This window comes from Dipodomys merriami, unplaced genomic scaffold (genome assembly GCF_024711535.1).
Source record: "Dipodomys merriami isolate MVZ:Mamm:240054 unplaced genomic scaffold, mDipMer1.0.p SCAF_90, whole genome shotgun sequence".
Taxonomy (NCBI): Eukaryota; Metazoa; Chordata; class Mammalia; order Rodentia; family Heteromyidae; genus Dipodomys; species Dipodomys merriami.
Genome location: NW_027206513.1, coordinates 1,549,164 through 1,568,195, shown reverse-complemented (window position 1 = coordinate 1,568,195; position 19,032 = coordinate 1,549,164). Strand labels below are relative to the sequence as shown.

Below are 19,032 nucleotides of genomic sequence, written 5' to 3'. Positions count from 1 at the left end.
AAAAAATAAAAAATGCCAGAAATGGAGCTCTGGTTCAAATAGCAGAGAGCTAGCCTTGAACAGAAATGGTCAGGTATAGTGCTCAGGCCATGAGTTCAAGTCTCAGGATGAGCATGCATACCCAAAAATATTTAACAACAACAAGAGCAGTACCTAGAAAGAGGTTGTTTTGTTCAATGGCTCTACTCCAGAACAGAACAGTCTGGGTTTGACCATCAGGTTCAGTAGTCTTGAGAAAATTGTTTTAAGTGCCTTGTGTCCCATGTGTCACACATATATTATCAAAATATATGATTATTGTGAGGATTCATATTAACTAATGCTAGTTAAAAATATGGGAGGACTTAGAAAGCAATATTCAGCATTGTGTCGCTGATTGTGGTTGGGGTGGAAGGGTTATACAGTTATCCAAAATGCTTGGGATTGGATGTGGAGGATTAAATATTTTCACATATACATAAGTCATCTTATGGATGAGACTCAAGTCTAAACACTAACTTTATGGTTCATGTATCTCAAGAACATAGCCTAGCCGGGCGCTGGTGGCTCACGCCTGTAATCCTAGCTACTCAGGAGGCTGAGATCTGAGGATCGAGGTTCAAAGCCAGCCCGGGCAGGAGAGACTGTGAGACTCCTATCTCCAACAAACCACCAGAAAACCAAAAGTGGCGCTGTAGCTCAAGTGGTAGAGTGCTCGCCTTGAGCTGAAGAGCTGAGGGACAGCGCCCAGGCCCAGAGTTCAAGCCCCACGACTGACCAAAAACAAACAAACAAAAAAAGAACATAACCTAAAAGTAATCTTATTCAATATGTTTAGAGTATCTGAATTTTAAATTCAACCAATCACATGAGGTCAGGTATGAAATTTTCCACTTTTCATGTTAGCAATCAAAAAATTTAGTATTTTGGAGTATTTCATACATAAAGATTTTGCTTTAAGAATGTGTGGTAAGTTTTCTCCATAGTCAAAGAGCAGTCAAAAATACAGAGAAGCTGGGCACTAGTGGCTCACACCTATAATCCTAGCTACTCAGGAGGCTGAGATCTGAGGATCACAGTTCAAAGCCAGCCCGGGCAGGAAAGTCCGTGAGACTTTTATCTCCAATAAACCATTAGAAAACTGGAAGTGGAGCTGTGGCTCAAGCAGTAGAGCACTAGCCTTGAGCTGAAGATTGCAGGGGCAGCGCCCAAGCCCAGAGTTCAAGCCCCACAACCAACCAAAAAGAAAATACAGAGAAGCCTGAAACAGAAGGCTTATGCCTACAACCCTAGCTACTCAGCTAAAATCTGAGAATCCAGGTTTGAAGCCAGCTCAGGCAGACAAATCTTTAAGATTCTAATCTCCAGTTCAGAAGCAAAAGCTGAAAATATGGGTGTGGTTTAAGTGGTAAAGCACCACCATGAGCTAACAAGCTGAGCAAAAGCTGAGGCCTGAAATACCAGCCCCAACCAGCACACACACACACACACACACACACACACACACACACACACACAAAACAGAGAAGAGCAGAGCAAAGAGAATGAACACTAAGAGATGCAAAGAGTAAGATGATGAATCTTGGAGGATGGAGAGACCTTGAAAAGGTATGCTTGCACTCCAGACTTTGGTCCTTATGAGACCTAAACCAATTTCCCTGTGTTCCCCCCCCCCCCCCGCTCCGCCTCCTCCTCCTCCTCCTCCTCCTCCTCCTCCTCACCTCCGCCTCCTCCTCCTCCTCCTCCTCCTCACTCCTCCTCCTCCCCCCTCCTCCTCCCCCCCTCCCTCCTCCCCCCTCCTCCTCCCCTCCTCCTCCTCCTCCTCCCTCCTCCTCCCCCTCCTCCTCCCCCCCTCCCCCCCTCCCCCCTCCCCCCTCCCCCCTCCTCCCCCCTCCTCCTCCTCCTCCTCTTCTTCTTCCTCCTCAACTTCCTCTTCTTCTTCCTCCTCCTCCTCTTCCTCTTTTTCTTCCTCCTTCTCTTCCCCTTCATCCTCCTTCCCCCACTATCTCAATGCATTTTCTTTTCTGGCTTGACAAAGTAGTTGTAATGAGTCTCTTACTTGAATCCAAAAGAATCTCAGCAAAGATGATCACAGTCAACTCCAGGTGCTACACTGCCTCCAGCTCTTCTTGCTTCTTTGATGCAATATGGGGTGAATCCTTTGGTAAAACAACTTATGGACCATTTCAAGAGAGGATAAAATGAGAAAGATAACAATATAAAGTAGATTCCAAATTTGGAAGTTGGCTCAAGATGGATGCCAATGCTATCCATTATTCTCTCACATGTCTGGATGCTCTCCATTGCACATGAAATTTATAATCCCCTTGTTTTGCCTTTAAGAAGTTTGGGTTAAAGCCTTCAAAGGAAAGTTGCCAATGAAGTGGATTATTCTTGAGTCGTTTTGGCAATCTCTCTTTTCTTTATCAGTGACGAGGGTCAGTTTTACTGCCTGTTATTCATATACTCTCATTTGCCTGACAAGATAGGACCTACTTTGGAATAAGACTATCCCAAAGATGACATGTGGACTTTCTCCCCCAGGGATGATTTTTTTATAGTGACTACAGATTAAAAAGCAAAAGACAGCAATGCTTATTTAACAACCATAGATTATGTCAACTGAGGGTTACATGTAAAATATTGATTAACACTAGATCAAGAGGACCAGGGGGGCTGGGAAGGTGGCTCAGTGGTAGAGTGTTTGCCTTGCATGCATGAGGCCCTGGGTTCGATTCCTCAGTACCACATAAGCAGAAAAAAAGGAAGTGGCGCTATAGCTCAAGTGGTAGAGTGCTAGCCTTGAGCTGAAGAGCTGAGGAACAGTGCCCAGGCCCAGAGTTCAGGCCCCTCAACTGACAAAAAATAACAAAAAAAAGAGGGCCAGGAAACAGAGTCATAACCTCCAACTATCCAAAAGTTAAAAAAGGCAGAAAACTGAGAGTGAGGGAAGGGATGACATTGTCCAAAAAGGAATGTACTCACTTCCTGACATATGTATATTACCTTTATAATAACAATTAAAAATTTTTACAGGCAGGATCCTGAATCAAGGACAAGTGCCTTGGTTTTGGAAGGCTTGATTTAGAACCTTGACTCTTTTTCTAGATTTGGACAAATAATATTTTATTTAGCAGACACTTGGAGAATGTCCGGGAATCAGAAATGAAAATGTCTTTTGCTAGACATAGTAGCTAGCACTAGAAGGTAGAAGGACTGTGATCTGAGGCTGGCTCCAGGCAAAAATTCAAGGTTGTACCTGAAAAGTAACTAAAGCAAGACAATAAGAAAGCAATGAATAGGGAGGGAGGAAAGAAGGGAGGGAGAAAGGGAGAGAAGAAAGGAGGAAAGGAGGAAAGAAAGAAAGAAAACAATAAATAGGAAGGAAGGAGAAAGAAAGAAAGAAAGAAAGAAAGAAAGAAAGAAAGAAAGAAAGAAAGAAAGAAAGAAAGAAAGAAAGAAAGAAAGGAAGGAAGGAAGGAAGGAAGGAAGGAAGGAAGGAAGGAAGGAAAGAAGGAAGGAAGGGAGGGAGGAAGGAAGGGAGGAAGGAAGGGAGGAAGAAAGAAAGAATGAAAGAATGAAAGAATGAAAGAAAGAAAGGCTATTTTGAAGAGGAATTGATTAATAATGGAGAGAGGTCCTTTCAGTATTGACAAATCATTTACAACCATAAGGTGATTCTGATATTGTTTTCCTTATAAATACAAACCACTGACTTGTAAATGCTCAGAAAGTGACAGGAGAATGAGGATATTTTAATCCAGAAGCCTATCATGGTGGGACTTTTCTTGAAGTTCCACCACACTTCCGGAGAAAGAAGTCTCTGGCCAATGAAATGAAAGAGGGAAAGATTTCATCAGAAACCATATTGTGCCCTAAAAAAACTGAGGAAGAAACTAAGCACAGTGTAGCTGACATGGTTGTCATGGTAACCACAGTAACCACATGACTGCGCCTAGTAGAAGGCCCTTTTACTGGGAGTTAGACCAACACTTGGACTCTTCTCAGGAGACCCTTCTCAGAAATTTGCCACATCCAGCCTTGGACCCACTCTGAGTAGGGGCCATGACTAAACTCCCCCTGCCAACTAATAACTTGCCATTAAGGTGAAGCTAACCAACATGTATCCTGTACTCATATGAAATTCCAGCCAGCTCACCTTTGGCTTTTAGAGGCAGAGCCCTTCACGAGCATCACCAGCAACACATGACCCAGGCATTAGCCAGGGTTTTTCTTGGCTATTTCTTTTCTAGAATTTGAATGAAGAGTCATATGGCCTTAGCAATAGTAGAGTCAAGCTAACCTACTTGTCTCTGTTGACAGGCACATATCCCTAGAATTGCTATGAAAAGCTGAAGATTAAAAAATGGATTCTGTTAAATGAGAATTAACTGTAAATATTAATTAACACAGAATTCAAAGACTCCAGGGGAACAAAGTTATCCCCTCTAACTCAATACTTGATATACACATACACCAAAGACAAAAGTCCTTAAACCAGGACAAGTGCCTTGGATTTAGAAAGCCTGAGTGAGAACCCTGCCTCTGGCTATTTTATTCCAGGATCTAACACATCTGTAGTATCGGGGGAGGAGGGATGACCTCAAGCCATTGTCCATCCCTGTTATAAATTACTACCTGCACAGAGCCCACAATGCTTGTGTGTGCTTTGTGTTTGGGGTGGGTTCTGAGTCCTCCTCAAGACTAGTCAGACACCCAATGTGTTCTTGGATTTGCAGCGGGGGCGGCCTAGATTTTTTACTGTTCTTTGAGATCTAGTGCTACCCTCTCCCCCAAGCAGGTATTTCCTTACTGCTCTGAGCTTCACTCAGAGGGCCTCCACCTTTACAATGCAGGGCACTAGGAAACCTGGGCCCCTTTGTGAGTGTCAACAAGCATGAGCAGGCTCAAAGTAGAAGCTGGCCAGGCTCCTTCAGCAGTGGAGTAAGGGCTTGTGCTTCAGCACACAGGCCTTGTGACAGTTCTTTGGGATTTCCAGAGATCTGTTTTGTATATCTCAGGCCTTGGTTCTGTTCCAAGGGTTGGTTGGTGCCAGATAAATGAGGTGGTATGAATATCCCTGAGGAATCAGTCTTGGGATAAAGTCTACTGACTAAGCAAGGGGCTCTGTATCACACTTTTTTTTTTTTGTAGTTTACAAGCATTTCCAATTGTCTCAGTGTTTTCTTATGCAATCATTAAATGTAATCACTCAGGCACTGACCAGCTGGATCATATCTGTGAACAGCAAACAGCAGCTCCATGTCTAACATGAAAGGGAAGGTCAAGTCTTGTTTTCTGATAACCTTATCATCATGCTGGATCGCAGATCTCTTTTGAGACTTCAGCCTGCCTCAGTTTTGTATGGCTATTTCTCTAGGCTTTGGCCAGTTTTGCTCTTGTGTGTGGGATTCTGGAAAACATGGAGGAGAAATGCAGCTGACGGGACTGCTGTGGAGACGGAGAACAAGGACACATAAGCCCAGGAATGTACCTTCTGGAACCCAAAGGGCAGAAGAGATGGCCCTGGGCTCTGGGCATATGTATCATTTCAGTAGGACTATACTCTAGTAAAGAGAACAAAAGGGCCTATGTGTTGTATTCAGACTCCAGGCTTGTTTTTGTGCACCCTGATGCTTACTTAGACTATGACTCGAGCCCTTAGTCCAAAGAAGTGCCCTTAGGAGCCCAGACAGGCAGCTCCCATCCGTATCTAGTGAGCTGTGATGCAGGAGAGGGAGAGTTGAGATCTTTCAGTGTAACTTGTTATATATTCAATAAAAGAGAAGAGAAGGAGAATCGAGCACAGTCATCTCTCAGTATCTGTGGGGAATTGATTCCAGAGCCTCCTATGGACACAAAAATCTTTAGATGCTCAAGACCAGTATATAAAGTGGTGGGGAATTTGGATATAACCCACATACATATTCCTGTTTATGTTAACCCATCTCCAAATTACTTATCATACCCAATACAATATAAATGCTATGCCAGAAGTTATACTGTATTGCTTAAGGAATAAGAATATGGAAAAAAGAATTCTGTATATGTTCAGGATGGACACAATTTTCCTTCTGAAGCACAGTGGGTTGAATCTAAAGTTTGGAATCCATGGATATGGAGGGCTGAAAGTACTTATTGAGGGCCTGTGCAGGAGGTAGGCTTTAAGAAATAAGGAATCTGGAGTTTTCAGGAGGTAAATCCCAACATCAGAGTCCTGATCAAGAGATTCCACTGAAACCAAACCTAGTACCAGCCTTCCATGACGAAGCTCCTCCCACGTCTGTCCACATAGCCAGAAATACAAGATCCAGGCCTATTTTCTTACTTCCCTCAGAGATAATTTTCAGAAATTCAAACCTAGGTTTGCTTGAACACGGACAAAAGAGACAATATATAACTATATTTTAGGAAGTGGCACTGTGGCTTAAGTGGTAGAGTATTAGTCTTGAGTTAAAAAAGAGCTCAGGGACAGTACCCGGGCCCTGAGTTCAAGCCCCATCACTGACAAAAATAAAACAAAACAATATATAAATAATTATATTTTAGCATCAACAGTCTTCAGAATTTAACTGACCGTGTCAATCCTTAAAGAAAGTGTGGAAAACAAAGAGAAGCAGCCGTGCCTGAATCACATGACTAATCAGAGACAATTGAGTGGGCTCTCAGTCACCAACGGAGAGCTGTGAAGGCAGCATTCTCAGGTGGGCAGGAGAAGGGTTTTCATCACGTCCAAATGCAGCCAGTTTGAGTCTCCACTTACATATTGAGAATAGACATTTAAATGCAGAACACGTGTAAGCACAAAGCACTGGCCACTGGGAATCCCAAATAGCTGCCAGCTCCTGTTCTAGCTCCTCCCTGACTCACCAAAGAGGTTTGGGTGAGCAATTTCACTACGTCCCCTCTCACCTCCCTGACTGTATAATGGAGTAAAAGGTAGGAAATGATCTCAGGAGGTTTAATAGGAAAAGAAGAGTCTGTTGATAGACCTTTGCCACCACAGCAAGGTCAGGTTTAACTAACACTAACCACTGGGAAGTTCAGCAAGACCTGTCTGTAGATACTAGCAAACAGGTTCAGACAGGTGAGGGGCCTGCCGAAGTTTACATAGCTTCAAAGTTATAGATTAGATTCAATCTGTGCACATCCTATCAGGGAGAAGTAAGCTGTTTTCTGGAGTAGATGGTGAAGAACCAGTACATCCAATTTGCATATGGCACAGGAGCAGGGTGTTTAAAGACAGATTCTGGGTTCTAAACTTGGCTCTGCTGCCTGTTAGTGCTTAAACTTGAACAAGATATGTAATTCTTTGGCCCCAGTTTCCTCCCTATTTTCTGCCTCTTTTGTTTTAATTTGGTATTGTTACAATTCCATTTCAACCACTTATAAGCTACAACAACTCTTTGCTATATTATTTTGGTGTAAGGTTTAAGGCACAAAAATTGGAAATCCCAAACCTGAAACATTTGAGCAGCAGAACTCAAAAAGTTTCAGATTATAGAGAAAAACCTAAACTTTCTTAAAAACAGACATACTTTTAATCTTAAACATTTTGGATAAGGAAATCTCAACTTGCATAAATCTTTAGCTTATTTGAATCTACTTTCAAGTGATATTATATGATTTCACATATATTATGAGAACATTGCAATAGCACACTTTTTTTTCTTCCCTCCTGGCTTTTGTGCTATTGTCATTACATATGTTGAAAACTCACATTACATGGTCCTCTTTTTGTTTAACAATCAATTATTTAAAAATACTTAAGCTGAATGTAGTAGTATATGACTATAACCACAACAATCAGGAAGTTACAGCAGGAAGATCACCAGTATGAGGGCAGCTTTGGCTATATTAGTAAGACTCTACCCCAAAAAACAAATGAACATAAAATACTAAGAAAAGCAGCTTTATATATTTATTCATAGTTACTATTTTGTGTGTTTTATTCCTTTATGTAAATCCTTATTCCTATCTGATATAATTTTCCTTCTGTCTGATGGAATTTCCTTTAATATTTCCCATAGCAAAAGAAAGTTTGCTATGAATTCTTTTGACTTTTGCAATTCTGAAGGTGTGTTTCTTATACTGTTGTTTGTAAAACACAATTCTGTTGTATATATAAGAGTTTAGGTTGATTTTATTTTTTCATTTCATTAATTTGAAGTGATTGTTCCACATTCTTTTCACTCGCTTTGCTCTCGATGAGAAATCTGCTGTCATCTTTATTATCATGCAACATTTCTTTTTGAAGGTATGTGAGCACTTTGCACTATTCCTTACTTCTGCATCATGCTTTTCTTAGCACTAATCAACACTCAGCTGGGTATTCAAGGGAGATCTGCTGCAAGATTCTAGTTCTCCCTTTGTCCTGTTTGCTTCTGTTCATTACTCTATTGTGTGAACTACTAAGTTTTGGTCTTGCCTCAGATCCAGAGCTCCAAGTCTTCAACTCAGGATGTTCAGTGGGTTCTACATCAGTTTCTCCTCAGCAATGCCTCTCTCAAGGCAGTAAACTGGATCAACTGTAGGACTCAGTTTATTCCTTTCAGAGACAGAGAGATAAAGAGAAAAATAATTTCCTTTATTGATTGAGGTCCATTGTTTGGTAAACTGTTTAATGAAGATATGTTGACCTTTTCGAGGGAGAATAGATTGTTTAGGTCAAGAAGGGTTATAATGCTGTATGTTACTTCAGTGTGGCCAGAAGTCACTCATGTAAGTAAAATCTCATTGTTCTTCCCCCAATTCCATTCATAGAGGAGTTGTATATGGAATTGCCCACTCTTACTAGTCTTTGAGAAAAGGAGCACATTTCCAGCATTCTGTTCAACACTTAAAGAGAATGTATAGATACTTCACAATTATTTTCAACTAGCATTTATTAGGGCTATAATATGCTTTCATGAACATGAATTATGAAAGCTCTAACTAATGTATCTTGGCTTTATACACAAAAGGTTACTGATCAGGCTGCAAAAGTACAGACCTAGAACCAAAAGAAATGAAAAGACTAAAATATAATTTGCTCCAAGGTTCAATTTCTATTTGTTCTCTGAAGTAATCTATTTCACAAAGAACATCTTTTCAACACCAAAATATTACTCTTCAAACGTTCAGCCTATTACCCAAAGACAGCAGGAATTACCAAGACTCCCGTAGAAAGAGCCAACCTTAGAATTTTTCATGATTTCCTGACACAGACTGATAACATTTTTTTTATTTCATGATTATTTTTTTCTTTTTTTTTCAGACTGATAACATTTTTAAAGCCAGCCACTGAGTGTGATGGAAACATCAATTCATGCAGAGAAATCATCTCAGAATCCAAACATTTCCACAGGGAAGTTCAGGAGTCCTGGAATCATGAACTCTCACCTAGACCAAACAGAGAGGGTGACTGTGCACATTTACTACAACCCAGATCCAAGATAAGCTAAGCAGGTAGGGAGAAATGGTCACTGGTTTGTGTCAATGCTTAGGCACCAAATAAAGACCCTTATTCCGTCCCCATTTCCAAATACAAAAATTTTATCCCCCACATGAAGTGCAAACTAAACTAACAGAGATTTTGGCCCAAGAAGAAAACACTATCTAGGCTTAAAAAGTGTATTCCCCTTACACTATCTCCTTTCTATCACTGCAGACACACTCTGCTGACCAGCAGCTTGCAGCTGTATACAGAAAAACCTTTCTGTTTGATCAGTGAGTTGAGATTGTGTTTTGTGAACAGCAGGACAGGACACACTGGCAGATCATGAAATCCTTTTAGTAAATCATGTCTAGAGCCTTACTAAGATGGCAGAAAATTAAAAAAAAAAAAACAGATCACAACATGATAGCGGGGCTCAGACCCTTTCCTGAAACCTCATTTCTCAATGTCAGGTATGTATACTTGTAAATATTGGGCTGTAATTACAGTATGACTTGGGTCATGGTCCAGAAACCATTAAGAGTTCTGTATTTGACTGCTGGTAGGAGTGCAAATTGGTACAACCTTTGTTCACAGTGCCAATGTCATTTAAACATTTCATATCATTTAAATGACTAGAAGTGTGCACAAAACTAAACAAAAAAGCCCCTAAAGTTAGGTGCTAAAGTATTTCTATAGTGTCATTTGTAATAATTAAAAAATTACAGTCTTCCAGACACCAGTTGGTCACACCTATAATCCTAGCTGCTCAGGAGGCTGGATCTGAGGATTGAGGTTCAAAGCCAGCCCTGTCAGGAAAGTCTGTGAGACTCTTATCTCTAATTAACCACCAGAAAACTGGAAATGGTGCTGAGGCTCAAGTGGTAGAGTGCTAGCATTGAGTTGAAGAGCTCAGGAACAATGCCCAGACCCAGAGTTCAAGCTCCACAACCAACAACAACAAAAAATATGGTCTAATTTGTGGGACTGATTGAATGAATGACTTATCAACATGATAAATGGCACCAGTCATTGAAACATAACAACAATCTGGAAGGTTATTTATATTAATTCTTTGGTGAAAAGCAGAGGTTGTAATTTTTTTTTGTAACTGTAAAACACACACTGCATAGAAAGAATATTGTACAGAAAAAATTACCTTTTAGTATAGTTGTAAGACATTTTTGCTTTTTTCTTTGTTTTTCTACAGTTTCATTGTAATTTCTACAATAAATACACATTACTTTCATGAACTGGTAAAAAATAGACAATGAATGTGATTTAGAATGTGCTCTAGTCTGTAAGCAAAGAAGCTGCCATTCTCAGGTGGTGCTCATCTTAGGTAACAGCAACAATTAAAGTTAGCAATAAAGAAAATCAATATTTCACAAAGCCAGATGGCTGGAATGGAAGCAAAAATTAGGTGACAAATGAGCTCAGATCTTAGTAAATTATACAATGTTTTCCATCCTCTGGTCAAGCCATCATCTCTAAAACTAGACATATGACATCACAATTTGTCCCTCAAAAATGTGCCATCTATCAGTGGCTAATGCCTATAATCCTAGATACTTAGGAGGCTGAGATCTGAGGAGTATGGTTTGAAGCAGGCCTGAGGAAGGAAAGTCTAGGAGATTCTTTTTTTGGGGGGGGGAGGTGTCCAGTCATGGGCCTGAACTCTGGGCCTGGGCGCTGACCCTCAGCTCTTCAGCTCAAGGCTAGCGCTCTACCACTTGAGTCACAGCACCACTTCCGGCTTTTTTTTTCTGCTTATGTGGTGCTGAGGAATCGAACCCAGGGCCTCATGCGTGCAAGGCAAGCGCTCTATCACTGAGCCACCTTCCCAGCCCAAGTCTAGGAGATTCTTATATAGCTCAGGGACAGTGTCCAGGCCTTGGGTTCAAGCCCCAGAACTGACACAAAGAAAAAGAAATATGTCATCAAGAGGGTCATGCTTATCCTGAATATGACTAATCGATAAGCAGTGTTTGTGTTCTTTTTCTCTAAAGAGTAAAAATAAGGTTGTATGTTTTTTTTTAAAAAAGTATTCTGAGTAAAACGAAGGTGACGCAAAAAGATAAAAGAGGTCAGTTTTGTGGATTAATCTCAGATTCTCATAATAAAAAATATAAATTCACAAGATATTTATTCATTCAACCTCTCTGTCATCCCATTTGTTTATCAGTTTATCTATTCCTCAGGCCATCTAACCTTTAGTTCCATCAGACCTTCCAGTGGTCATCACCCATTTCTCAGTGACTCATATCCCACATTAATTGTCAGCTTTAGAGTAGAGTGATCGAGAATTTAGTTCCTGCTCTTGCTGCCCTAATGCTCCAGTTTCCATTCTCTCCTTCTTCAATGAGAATAGCTGACATTTTTCAGTGCCTATTACATTCCATGCTCTCTGCAAGCATGAACAGCTGTCCCTATGGTCCTGGTGCCTGCGGGTATCCCCTGACTGTCTGCCACATGCATGTGTGCAGACAGGGTCCATCCCTTTTTCCATCACTTTTGCAGGGTCTAATTCCAACTTTCCTTCATCAACTACTTCCTCCCCTACATCCTCTTCCAAGTTCAGCCTATGCATCACCTAGTATCTTTCAATGTATCACACTTTCACGTTCATCTTTTGTGCAGGTGTCCCCTGCCTATGACACACTAAACACTCATTTGGTTTTCATTCTTGATCCTGGCAAAGAGAAATGACATAAAACAACAAATATGTATTTGTTCGGCTACCTTGTTCCTGACACAACACTCCCCCAAATCCCTTGTAATTGCCATGCTGATAGAGGAGCACCTTGTTGTTCTATTAGTCTTTGGCCCTGGTTCATGATAGAGCACCTAAATTCCTTGGAAAGGTTAGGAAACAACCTTTATCCAATGATACAACTACCAGCGGGCTCCTGAACAGCTTCAGAATGGAGCTAACATCAGAAAGGTCAAGCTATGGGGCTGGGAAGGTGGCTCAGTGGTAGAGTGTTTGCCTTGTATGCACAAGGCCCTGGGTTCAATTCCTCAGCACCACATAAGGAAAAAGAAAAAAGCCAGAAGAGGCGCTGTGGCTCAAGTGGTAGAGCACTAGCCTTGCTGAAGAGCTGAGGGACAGCGCCCAGTGATCAGAAAGGTCATAATCCCATTCTCTAGGATAGAGAGGGATTGAAGACAGAGTTAATAACCAATCATGCCTATGTGATAAGCTTCATAATAACTATTAAAATAGGTGCTTCAGAAACATTCCAGGTTGCTGAGTGTATCCATGTGCCAGTACGGCGGTGCACCCCAATTCCACAGGAATTAAAAACTCCTATACCTGGGACTCTTCCAAATCTGTTCATGTTCCTCTTTATCTGGCTATTTATCTGTATTCTTTACCATATTCACTGTAATAGGCAAATGAGCTTGAGCTTGTTTCTCTGAGTACTGTGAGTACCATTTTCTATTTCTATCATAAAATACTGAAGGTTGAGTGTTTTTACAGTTTGGGAGGTTGAAAGTTCAAAATCAGGTTGGCTCCATCTGCCCACCCTTTGATGAGGGCCTTCTGGCTATGTTAGCACATGAGGGTAAGAGCACAACAGGAATGTGTGTGAGACCATTGAGTAGCACATGAGAAATAGGGGTCCCGAGGCCAGAGGTGAAGGAAAAAATGAGCCGAGGAAGCTAATCATGCTTCCTAACAGCCTGCTCTCACACGAACTAATCCAGTCCTACAAGATGGTAATCCAGTCCTGTTGGTCTCTTGATAAAAATGGCTTTGTTCATAGACCAGATTCTTATGGCCCCAAATGTTTTAAAGGTACCATTGCCACAGTACCATTACATTGGGGAATCCAGCCTTAACCTGAGTTCTGAGGGGAACAGACTGCATTCTAACTAAAGCAGAGAGGACAAAACAAAGGGAAATCAGATGACTAGAAGACTGCAAGTGGCTCTGAGCAGACTCTCGAGTTGAGACATGTGTCAGAGTGACACTATCTGAGCTAGCTCAATGCTCCAGCAAAGTCCAAACCCCACTGTGGAAGTTCCCTCTGCCTGAGGGGTCATTTTCAATCTCACTTCTAACCTAACCTTGTTTGACTCTAGGCAGTTGCTATCTGCCTATTAGTTGAAGGGACAGCCAGCTCCTAGAGCTTCAGGTAGAAACCAGAAACCTGACTTGGCAGGTCATTGAAAAAGGTTGCCGTTGGGCTATGCCCTAGCTGCCTTGAAGAACCCCAGGCCCTTGGCCCAGTGGGCTGTGATGTCAGTGGAGGCTTATTCTCCATTCTCTTTATTTTCCACATGAACTCCTACACAGTATCCCACAGGAACAAAGCAGCATGTCCACCACTTCCATCTCCGAGATAGACCTATTGTAACTTAGCCACTATACGAGAAATGGTCATGCTGGCTTTCAAATGAGCCAACACCACTGTTCATGGAGGAAACCCTCAGGATCTCACAGCAGCTCCATTCCTTACCCCATCCTTTCGAGAGGACCCCAACATTGATAAAAAGAAATCAGGTATCAGGATTTCCAAAAATGTATCCTTCCCCTTTTATATTCTATAGGTTCCCTTGACTTATTCTTAATCTCCTCTGAAATGAGGTTCAAATTCTTTTCCTCTCTTTTATGTCTTAGGCAATATTAAGTTAATTTAGGCAATGGCTCAAGAAGGGCTCCCTCCTTCCATCCGTCTATAAAAGGTGTCGCCTGGAGGCTGCAGAGGATGCTGTGTCAGCCACATTTGGATGAACTGGAAATGGGGTTGTTATTTGAGCCAAACCCAGATTGTTTTCACAGCTAATTGCCTCAATCCTACCTGGTCACTGACTCACAAGTCATAACTCCATATATGTATCCTGTCCATAAAGAAATGTTTGGGACCCACGTTATCACTGATTCTGGATACCCACAAAGGTGCAAAGACTTCTGACTGCTGCACATGACTCTGCTCTCAGAATTGGGAGAAAACTGGACACAGAGTCCAGCTCTTCTCAGATTCCCCTTAACTCCTCAACAATTTCTGTCAGGAATTTTCTCACTGTGTCATCCATTCTGAAGCTTGGGGCTCAGGACACGGTGAGTATCTCTAAACGCTCTGTCTCTGCCTCCTTCTCAGGCAGTAAACCCTTGAGGTCATTTCTGTATTCTCCCCAGGGGATAAAAATACCAGAGTAGACCTTTCACCCACTTCTTCATCAACCTAAGTCTGCCTTTCCCATACTAACTACTACAATCCAGCTTGATGACTTTTTCTGGGGGCCTCCATGGTTAGGCACTGTGGGTGAGCCTTTATAAGCATGGTCTTTCTTGTCAGTCCTCAAAACATCCTATAAGGGAACATGTATGGACCACAGGTTAATAAGGAAGAGTTCAGAGACAAAGGAAGCCAGAATTTCCATCAGGCTATAAATCCTTGCTCTGCCCATCACAGAGTGCTCCCATGTGCATGGATGGGTCCACTGCAGGCCTAGTACCCTTGGGTGTCCATTCCTCCAGTGCACTCGTGGCAATCCTGCAGGCAGTGAATATTTTCCCAGGTATTGTAGGCCTTCAGTCCTGCCACCAAAGCCTGCAGGGAATGATTATTTATGAGATCTTTCCCTTGGAAGATGTCCTTATCCAGGAGGACTCCAGCATACCTGCAGGACAAAGCAAAGATAGATGATGTAGTGGTGTAGCCAGCTATGTAAGAGAAGCTCCAGGGGAGAGTAGCATCTGGCATCTGAGGGCTTCCCCATGCTCTTCAGATCTGCCACCCTGCACCATCTCAAAAGGAATAGACACTAAGGTATTACACAATACACACGATTCTCAAAGCAATATGGCAGTCAAAACTGGTATACTGTATATACTGTACAGTCCTATTTGCATAACATCACATCTATAATGTCACAGAGGAGGTCATTGGTTACCTTGGGATATGAACAGAGGAAGGATCAACTACAAAGAGGCATAAAGCAAATCTGAGAGGATGCTAGAAATGCTTTGTAGCTTGATATTCTCATGGTTATAGACACTTGTCAAATCTGTTTACATTGGTACACTTTGAATGTAGTCTAATATAAATAAATTATTCTTGATACTATTGATAGGAAAAAATAAAATTAAAATAGCAATGAGGTTCACAATATATCTAGAAGATAAATTTAGAACAAGATATATATCTTTATATTCCAATATATCTTCATACATAAGAATGTCAACATGAGCGCAAAAGTCAGAAGAGGAGAGAAGTATACTGAAAGTATACATCATCTGTCATGTGATATAACACTAATTTAATACAAAAGTAGTCAGAGGTATATTTATTATCTTTTCTTTCTTTTTCTTTTTCTTTTGCCAGTCCTGGGGCTCAAATTCTGGGCTTGGTGCTGTCCCTGAACTCCTTTTTGCTAGTGCTCTATCACATGAACCAAAGTGCTACTTCCAGCTTTTTCTGTGCTTAATTGGAGAGATGAGTCTCATAGACTTTCCTGTCCAAACTAGCTTTGAATGGTTATCCTCAGATACTCAGACTCCTGAGTAGCTAGGATTACAAGGGTAAGCCACTGGTACCAGGCTGGGAGGTGTACATTTTAAATTCCAGAGAAATCATCAAGAAATAATCATGTTTATATCTATAAGATATTTCTTTGTTGCTTTATATGTCCCTTCCCCATGGTATAACCCCTGTTTTCACTGTATTTGATGCTGGTATAATTTGTGGAGGGGAAGGGAAAAAACAAATTGTTTAAATAGGGATAGAGGTGGACCCATTATAACAATGAAATGTACAAGATGTTATGTTGAAAAATGAACTTTACAACTTTGGTGGGGGGTGGGGGGAGTATGGGAAGGGATGGGAAGGGGAAACAAAGGAGAAGGTAACAATGCTTGATAAGAAATGCACTCATTACCTTGCCCATGTAATTGTAACCCCTCTCTATGGTATTTTCACACACAAAAAAGAAATAATAATGTTTAAAGGCTAACAGTAGAAAACTAGTTATTCATTTATCAAAGGAAGACAGTAAGCTGGGTGCCATGCCTGTAGTCTTATTTACTCAGGAAGTTGAAATTTGAGGATCATGGTTAAATGCCAGCCTAGCCAGGAAAGTCCATTAGACTCTTATGGACTAGAAGTGCTAGAAGTGGAAGCGTGGTTCAAGTGGTAGGGCACCAGCCTTGAGCAAAAAAGCTAAGGGAAAGTGCCCAGCCTTTGAGTTCAAACCCCAGTATCAGAAAAAGGCAGTAGTAGAGGGAGAGGGAATGAAATACATGGGATAAATAGAAAATAAAATAAGAGGGGCTGGGAAGGTGGCTCAGTGGTAGAGCACTTGCTTTGCATGCCTGAAGCCCTGGGTTCGATTCCTCAGCACCACATAAGCAAAAAGAAAAAAGCCGGAAGTGGCGCTGTGGCTCAAGAGGTAGAGCGCTAGCCTTGAGCTGAAGAGCTGAGAGACAGTGCCCAGGCCCAGAGTTAAGGCCCCACGACTGGACCCCACACACACACACAAAAGGAAAAAAAGAAAACAAAATAAGATAATAGCTTTAAACTCAATCATATTGTTACATGGTAATATTTAATTTGGGGATTGTAAGATATGATTTTTTAAAAAAACAACATGATTCAACCAAATAATGGCGCAAAGATCTGCCTAAAAATAAAAAGACAAAAGTTTCCTACAGAGAAGAGAAAGTAAGACTTTTTTTTGAAACCAGTGCAGTGTACATATAGGAATGTTCATTGGATAAAAGGTATCTAAGGGGCTCATCTATTCTGAACTCCATTTATTGGCAAGGATAGACCTTTGGTGAGTCTCTGCAGATTGTGAAGTGCCACTCCACCACTTTTTTTCCCCTAATACTAATGAATTCTTATTTCATGCAAGACATAGATCTAGGTGATGTAAAACCCTATTTTTAAAAAGGACAAAACCTCTGCCCTGTTGTCTTGAGACATTAAATGACTGTATGTAAAGCCTTAGGACAGTAGGAAATCCTTGGTACATGACAAACCATTGAATATGCTCTTACCTGAAGCTTATCCTTATAGGTTGAGTAGAAAGACTTCCCTAGACAAAAACTAAATGCAGGTGACAGACAGTGACACAGGTCGTAATGGGGCCCCTCTGGGCCTGGAACCCAGCCTAGCCTGCTTGAGCTCCCAATGTGGCCGCAAGTAAATAAGAGGCAGAGCCCAAAACAATTCTTTGGTCTAGTATAATAAAGTATACCTCTGGCTACTTTTGTATTAAATTAGTGTTATATTATATGACAGATGATGTAGGAACCTTAAAACAGTATACTTGCAACCAACATATTAGCCAAGTATAATATACAATCACCAAAAGGTCATTTCAAGAACTACCAAATGATATGATGCAACATTAAGAACCCATAACTTTTATGTTCATATAGGTCATAACTCAAGCTAAGAATACTGCTGCAGTGACAAAATAACCCAGGTTGCCTTTCCAAAGGATTTATAAGGGGCTCCTCATTCCAAGAGTGGGTCTTTGGAGGCAGCTTTGAAGCAGTGACAACCTGAGTTGTGTCTCAGAAGATGGCTGAATCTCTAGATGGAGAAGGGAAACACTGAAGGGGTTGCTTATAAAGGACCCTGGGAAGAGGAGCAGGAGCTCAGGGACAGAGCGGGACATGAACCCTATCAGGAATCTATGTTTTGTGAAAAGCTCATCTGATGGGTTTATTGTACATTAATACAGGTTGGGAGCTACTAAACATGAACCTTATGGTCCAAGGATTGTCTGGTTTAGATGAAGCAGGACTAGTAAGGCAAGGTCAAAGGGGGTGAGGGTATATGGAAAGAGAGAAGCTTTGTCAGAAGTTAGTGAAAACCTCAGGTGGAAATGATGAGGTCAAAAGAAATGTCACAATTTTAGAATAGAGAAAGAGGGCAGATATGGTTTGTTCCCTGAATAACACAAAGAAAAAAGTCAAAAAAAATAATACCAAAAAGAATCAAGAAAAAAATAACACCAAGAAAAAATTATTTCCTATAGTTACCAGAGAGCAAAGATAACAAGAAGGCTTGATGAACTGATGAGAGACACCATAGAGCCTATGTTTCTTTGGGTCTAGCTTACTTTACTTAATATGATTTTTTCCATGTTTCCATTTCCTTACAAAAGGGCAATGTCATTCTTTCTGATAGAAGCATAAAATTCCATTGTGTATATATACCAAATTTTCTTGATCCATTCATCTATTGAAACTTCAAACTCTATTATAAAGCTATAGTTATAAAAATAGCTTGGTCAGAAAAAGTCAAAAGCTATGTACATATGACCATATAAGATGATCCTAAGCGAAATGAACCCCAAGATAGGGAAACAAGGAGTTTTTTCTTTGTTGCTGTTGTTTTTAATGTACTATGTGATTATGAACCCAAGATATGGACACAAGAGGTCTTTCTTTGTTTTTGTTGTTGTTTTTAATGCACTATGTGATTTTTTTTATTTCTTTTGTATGTTCTTCCCCCGTGGTATAATCTCTGTTGTCACTGTATTTGATTCCGGTGCCTTGTAACTTGTATATACATTTTTATTTGGGGAGGGGAAGGGAAACAACAAAATGCTGAAACAAAGTTGACCCATTATAACAATGAGATGTACAAGACACTCTGTTGAAAATGAACCTTACA

The 19,032-nt window shown here is 41.0% G+C and overlaps 1 protein-coding gene across 1 annotated transcript in view; it reads right to left on the bottom strand.

Annotated features, from left to right (window-relative positions):
- Nucleotides 1–19,032, bottom strand: part of Acoxl (acyl-CoA oxidase like) — a 366,861-nt gene that overhangs the window by 146,539 nt on the left and 201,290 nt on the right. The window contains 1 exon segment of the mRNA XM_070013290.1: nt 14,871–15,029. Within this exon segment, the coding sequence (XP_069869391.1) occupies nt 14,871–15,029 (159 nt within the window).